Below are 6,000 nucleotides of genomic sequence, written 5' to 3' on the forward strand. Positions count from 1 at the left end.
GCGGCTCAGGCAGTTAAGCGGCTGCCTTCGGCACAGGTGATGGTCCCAGGGTCCTGGGATTGAGTCCTGCATGGGGCTCCCTGCTCAGCGGGGAGCCTGCTTCTCCCTCTCCTTCTGCCTGCCGCTCTGCCTACTTGCGATCTCTCTCTGTGTCAAATAAATAAATGAAATATTTGAAAAAAATGAAAAAAAAGAATAATAATGATAGTCTTATTATAAAAAAAAAAAGAAGACTTCATCCTGTCTTTTGTGTTCCTATAACTTGAGAGCAGGGGATGGAACCTCTGAATCAGGGGCCTTGAGAATAGTAGCCTCCACCTGTCTCCTTAGTGGTCCCACTGACTGCCCTTGACTGACAGAGGAATCCCTAGATTGTCTCAGCCTGCACACCCAGGCCCCATTGCTCCTGCTTTCTACCAGGCTTTACCCTGGAAGCCCTTCTCAACAAGAGTCTTTTCCTCTCCACTTCTCGAACAATGGGCTTCCCCAATGATTTGGCTCCTAAATTTGCATGCATGTATTTGTTCTTAATCATATTCTGCCGTGTGTTATCCATGCTGTAAAATGCTCACAGGGTTGGGTGCCTTGTCTCCATCCCTGCTCGCCTAGTGCCCTGTGCAGGGCTGGGCATGCACTGGAGCCCACGAGTGTTAGAGGCAGGGGCTAATGGAAAGCCTGTGTTCGTGGAGAGGGTGAAGGACACTAGCCTCAGGCTGGGCTCCTGCAGGGAGACACCACATGGCCCTTTGCAGTGGTAAAGATGCAGCTTCGGCGCAAAACTGGACACAGTTTGGGGGAAACTCTGGTCTTTTCCCTTTTGTACAAAATAAATCTGTCCAATTCCTTTGTCTTCTTAGAGAAAGCACAGACTTAGCTAGCATTTTTCAAATGCAATGCTTCCTTTTGCCAGAATCCCATTAAGACGAGGGATGCTCTACCTGCTTCCTAAAGGCACTGAGGCGGCTGCTTACCAGCAAGACCACTAGACTGAGGATCGGGACACCTGGGTCCCAGGCTTGCCTCTAACTAGTACGGAAGTCCCATTCTCCAGTGGGCTCAGCTGCTTCATCTGTAAAATGAGCACGCTGGGCTCCGAGCCATAACCGAGTGCTTAGCCAGAGTCCAGCTTCATGCATAGTGCCTGTGAATGCAGTCTTCTGGGGAGAGGATATCCAGAGGTCATCAGACTCTCAAAGGGGTCACTGTGACCCCTCCAACATAAAAACCCAATTAGACTGGACTTTCCCTGAGGTCTTTTCAGGGCTAATAGTTGATTCTGAACTCCCTTTCCCTCTGTCACCAGTGGGGACTTAAGTCTATGAGAAAATCTATTTTAAGCTACTTCAGTGTATACCATCTAGGGGAGGGAGTTTGGGAAGGCCCTGCTGTGGGGGTGATAATAGTGACTAATGGTGTGATCTGCAAACTCCAGCCCGTGGGACAAATCCGGCCCACCATCTGTCTTTGTAAATAAAGGTTTATTGGCACACGGCCAAGCACAATTGTTCAGCTGTCATCCGTGGCTACTAGGGTGCTATAAAAGCAGAGGTGAGTGGACGAGCTAGAGGCCGTGTGGGTGGCAAAGCTGGAAATATTCACTGCCTGACCTTTAGAGAACACATTTGATGACATCCAGGGGAGGGTAATACTGGCATCTTGCTCCTTCTGGCATCATGCTAGTCCCTTATTACAAAGGTGCTCTGCAAACCGCTGTGAGGGTAGGAGAGCCCACACCGTACTCACAAAGGATGACCAGCCCCCATTGTCCTCTTCATGGCTTTCTGTGGAAGAAGATCACACCCTCATCAGTACCAAAAGAAGCCTCTAGAAGAAAAGTCAAAACAGCACCCCATCTGATGTGCTCTCACACCACTGTCCATCCCAGGCCTTCATCCTACCTTTCTCATACCTGGGGGTTGGTTTCATATCAGCTCTAGAATTTCCACCTGAGCAGCTCATTCTACCTGAAGGTAGAGGTGGTTCCCAACCTTTCACCACAGAACAGTCACCCAGAGGGCTTTAAAATACACAGACACTGGGGACCTATCCCTAAAGCTTATTGAAAGATTTAAAGACCCAGATGGAGGGGCACTGGCTTTGCTCAGGTGCTCAGTCAAAGCCTGGATCCTCCCACATTTCCCCACAGCATTCCTCATTTCAGATCTGTAGAGGTTCCCAGCTAAGTAGGGGCCGTAAACCAGGCGCCCGGCATAGTAACACCTCTCCTGCTCTCAACTTGGACCCAAACTTCTCTCTGGGAAAGAACTGCCTGACAGGCAGATGAATAAGGTCACCTGCACAATACCCCAGGAGCCCCAGGAACCGGCAGACAGAAGAATCGAAGTACCTGTCACCTCCGAAAGCAATCACTCCCACCCCTGACACCTTTACCTGTCTCTTCAGGAAACCGCTGGACTTGGGGTCTGCAAAGGCAAACAGCATTGCATTAATGGTGTTACTGGCTTAGGGGCATCTCCCTCTTTCTTCAATCCAGCCCTGCGAGAGGAGCCCCCAGTAGGGGGTGTATCTCACCATCTAGGACTGGTGTCCTTGTTGATTAGCACCTTGGGCCAGGCTGCCCGAAAATTCTGGAAATTATCAAAGTCACATTAGTGGAATAACTGGGAGCTCATGACTGCCTGACTCTCTAGGGGAAGTTCCCCTGAAGTCACAGACCCATGGGTAGGATGCCGGGCAGAGAAAATGAACTCTCCCTCCCCTCCTTGGCACCAGCTTCAAGACCCTGGGGCTGAAGGAGTGCTGCAGGTCAAAAACTGGGGCAAAAACAGTCCTGTGCCTCCCATTGAAGGTTCAACTTGGGTTTGAAAATTCTTTGAGTTTCGTTACAGTGTCACTGGACTCTTGGCTCCCCCACTCACTTGCGTGTGAAGATGCTCCTTCTCTCTTCATTCTTGTTGATTTCTTGACTCAACTTACTGAGAATCCTACGAGATAAAAGACAGATAAGGTGACAAAACCATCATCTCTCCCCGAGTCCAACCTTCCCATTAGTCCTGGAGTTCCCTGATCTGCGTAACCTTGGGCATCTGGGCCGACCTAGACCAGCTTCCTCCTCTGGCCTCCAGCCAGTCCCCTCCACTGGGCGTCTGCTCCTCACCTCCTCCCACCTTCATCCCCTCCCTGGTCCCTGCTCCTGTGCAGCAGGCCCTCTGTGCTGGCTCAGCCTCCTCAGTGAAGCTCAAAGACCATCTGTGAAGACCTGCCCGTTCTCACCTGGCTCCCCTTCTCTGAAATTCTGGAGCCTTACAACCTGGATACAACCACTGTGTATTTTATTGTCTTACTGCTCCTGGGTCTGAGGTCCCCTGACTCTTGGTTTAACATCCCTGTGGTCATGTCAGGCTTCCAGGAACACTCAGACCATCTCTGAAACCTAGAGGAATCAGCTGTTCATTGCAGAGCTTGACAGGAGCTCTGGTGAGCTGTCCTTTGGTCTGTATCTCCTTTCATCCCCCCTCCCCCCTTGCCTCCTCCTTGGTGACATGGATTTTTATAAAATTTGGAGAAGCATTCCCAATCAGGGCACATCCCGCAGAGTGGGAGACTCCCTGATTCACCCATGTCCCGAGGCCAACCTTGGCCAGGACCCTTGGAGATACTCTTAGTCCTTGGGTGCTGTGAGCTAGCAAATCCTCAAACCGCAGAACAGGGAGGGCCTTCACGAACAGGATGACACCTCAAGCACACCCCAGCAGTCAGTGTCCAATCCATGGGGTCTCTCAAGTCTCCAGGACAGGAGACTCCAGCCCTCATTAGCACTCACTGCTGAGACCAAGGGAACCCTCATTAGTACACAAGCTCAGTATTTCCTAGAGATTTGGAGACAACTGGGAGGATCCTCAAAGGTGATCTAACCCAATGTCATTTTATAGATGAGGCTACAGAGGCTCACAGGGTGGGTTAGTGATCAGGGAACTCCAGGAACCCCACAAAACACACCCCCCGCAGAAGCCAGGCTCCCTAATTACCAGGGCCTCATGTTAATTTCCTCTATGCTACAAGCTTCCTGGGAGCTGAGGCAGTTGAGCCCGTGGCCCATCCGACAATGAGCCAGGATCTACATTCCTTCAGTGAAGGTAACAACTTTGGCCTAAAACAAACTTGTTAGTTGGCAAAGGTGGTCCTTAGCATCCACTACTCCCTGCTTCCCTCATCATTCCCCCCCAGGCTCCTAACCCCTCACTTCTCCATGGTCCCAGGGAACGCTGGGCGGCTTGGAGCCCTTCTTCCTCATTAGAATGACAGGACACGTTCTATAAACACACTGGGGACTTAAGGGGATGGAGAAGGAAGGAGGGTAAGGTTTAGTCCTCCCCTGTAATGTCACTGCTGGGATTTGCTTTAAATCAGGAGTGGGGACTTCGCAGCGGCCTCCTGATCACACCACCAGAGCACTTGTGACACACTTCTTTTGTTTCCTTTAAGCGATTATTTTGAGAAGCCGACGGGAGCCCCTCTCCTCCCTCCTCTGACATTTGGGAGGGAACGGATCCTTCAGAGCCGCCAAGGGAGCCCTGTTGGTGCCCACATCTTGGCCGAGTCAGGCCGTGGTGGCTGCCACAGTCCCTCCCACGAAGGCATGCCTTCACTCAACAGTGTGCCTTAAGGGCCTTCAAAGTGCCAGGAACTCTGCCGAGAGCTCAGGATGCCTCAATGAACAAAGCAAAGGCCCTTGATCTCAAGGAGCTTACACGCGAGTGGAAAGAGGTACACAATGAACATTTCAGGAAGTGAAATTCTAGGTAAGTGTTGTGTATACATACATGCGACGGAGGTGGGGGCGGGGGCGGGAACGCATGCGTTGGGTGCCGTTGGGATTGGAAACCAGTGGGCCTGGGCACAGAGATGACATTTCAGCAGTGCCCCGAGGAAGGGCCCATCCGAAAGAGCTTGGCTGGCTCTGACCAGCTCACAAAGCTGCTTTGATCCTGAAAAGACCTCCTGCTCTCTGCGGTGGCTCTTCTTACCAGTATCTTTAGCAGCCAGGCTGGAGGCTTCTGGGGCTCTAACTGGCTAAGGAAGGAAATGTCAAACCGCAAGCTGTACAGAAGAGCAGCAGAGAGGTGACAGAATGCAGAGCAGGGCCCACCAGGCCAGCTTGCCGCAAGACGGGGTCTCCCAGGGCCCTCCTGTTTTGGCAAGCCTCAGAGAACTCTTCTAGGCCTGCTGGGGGCACTGCTGATGGACGGGGCGGGGAAGTGGTTTCAAACCTTCAGAGTTGTCCCCCACTCTCACACCCACAGAGACCCAAGTGACAGTGCGTGGCCGGAGGTGACTCATTCCTCCTCCTCCTCCCCACAAACCCCAGGCCTCACTCAGCACCAGCGCTGGGCAGCAGGTAGACATAACTCTGTCTGCTTTGCCTTGTCGTAGAGATAAACGGGGCCCCAAGTTGGGGCTGAAGCCTCTGGCAGGAAGTCAAGCCATGTGGCAAGGTGGGTCCAGTGCAGTTGCAGTCCTAGCCTGCTGCATGCTGGGGGCCGGTCTCTGACTGCTCAGTCACAGGCCCTTCTTGGTACTGCTGGCAGACACAGTGTGGGTCCTTGTCCTGAGTCTGACTGCGACATCTTGCCCCGTAAGCCGTGCCTACTGTAGACCTCCAGTAGGACGTTTGCCCTCCCTAGGCTCCAATTCCTCACCAGCAAAGTAAGAGGGTTAGCCCTGCTGAGGGAGTCCCTGACCAGCCTGACTGTTGGAATTACACGGGTATACTTGTTACAAACACAGATTACCAGGCTCACTGTAGACTTAACCCATCAGAACCTACAGGGGTGAGGCCTGGGGGCAGTTACACCAACCAGTTTCCTGGTGATTCCTATAGTCTGAAAAGGTTATGAAATCAATTTTGTTTTTCTTAGTATTCTTGGACTTTTTTTTTAATTTTCAGGAGGAGGATAAGGAGGAGAGGAGGAGGAGGAAAACAAAGAGGAGATGGGGGAAGAGAAGGAGATGTGGGAGGAGGGGGCGATGGAGGAGTAG

General features: G+C 52.0%; 1 protein-coding gene across 1 annotated transcript in view; it reads right to left on the reverse strand.

Moving 5' to 3' along the window:
• Positions 1 to 6,000, reverse strand: part of LCP2 (lymphocyte cytosolic protein 2) — a 43,894-nt gene that overhangs the window by 22,311 nt on the left and 15,583 nt on the right. The window contains exons 4-6 of the mRNA XM_006735444.2: positions 2,880 to 2,945; positions 2,392 to 2,423; positions 1,744 to 1,781 (exon numbers count right to left, since the gene is read on the reverse strand). Coding sequence (XP_006735507.1) covers positions 1,744 to 1,781; positions 2,392 to 2,423; positions 2,880 to 2,945 — 136 coding nt within the window. The remainder of the gene's footprint in view (positions 1 to 1,743; positions 1,782 to 2,391; positions 2,424 to 2,879; positions 2,946 to 6,000) is intronic.

Source organism: Leptonychotes weddellii, chromosome 7, assembly GCF_054177405.1.
Source record: "Leptonychotes weddellii isolate Sample4059 chromosome 7, ASM5417740v2, whole genome shotgun sequence".
NCBI classification, from domain to species: domain Eukaryota; kingdom Metazoa; phylum Chordata; class Mammalia; order Carnivora; family Phocidae; genus Leptonychotes; species Leptonychotes weddellii.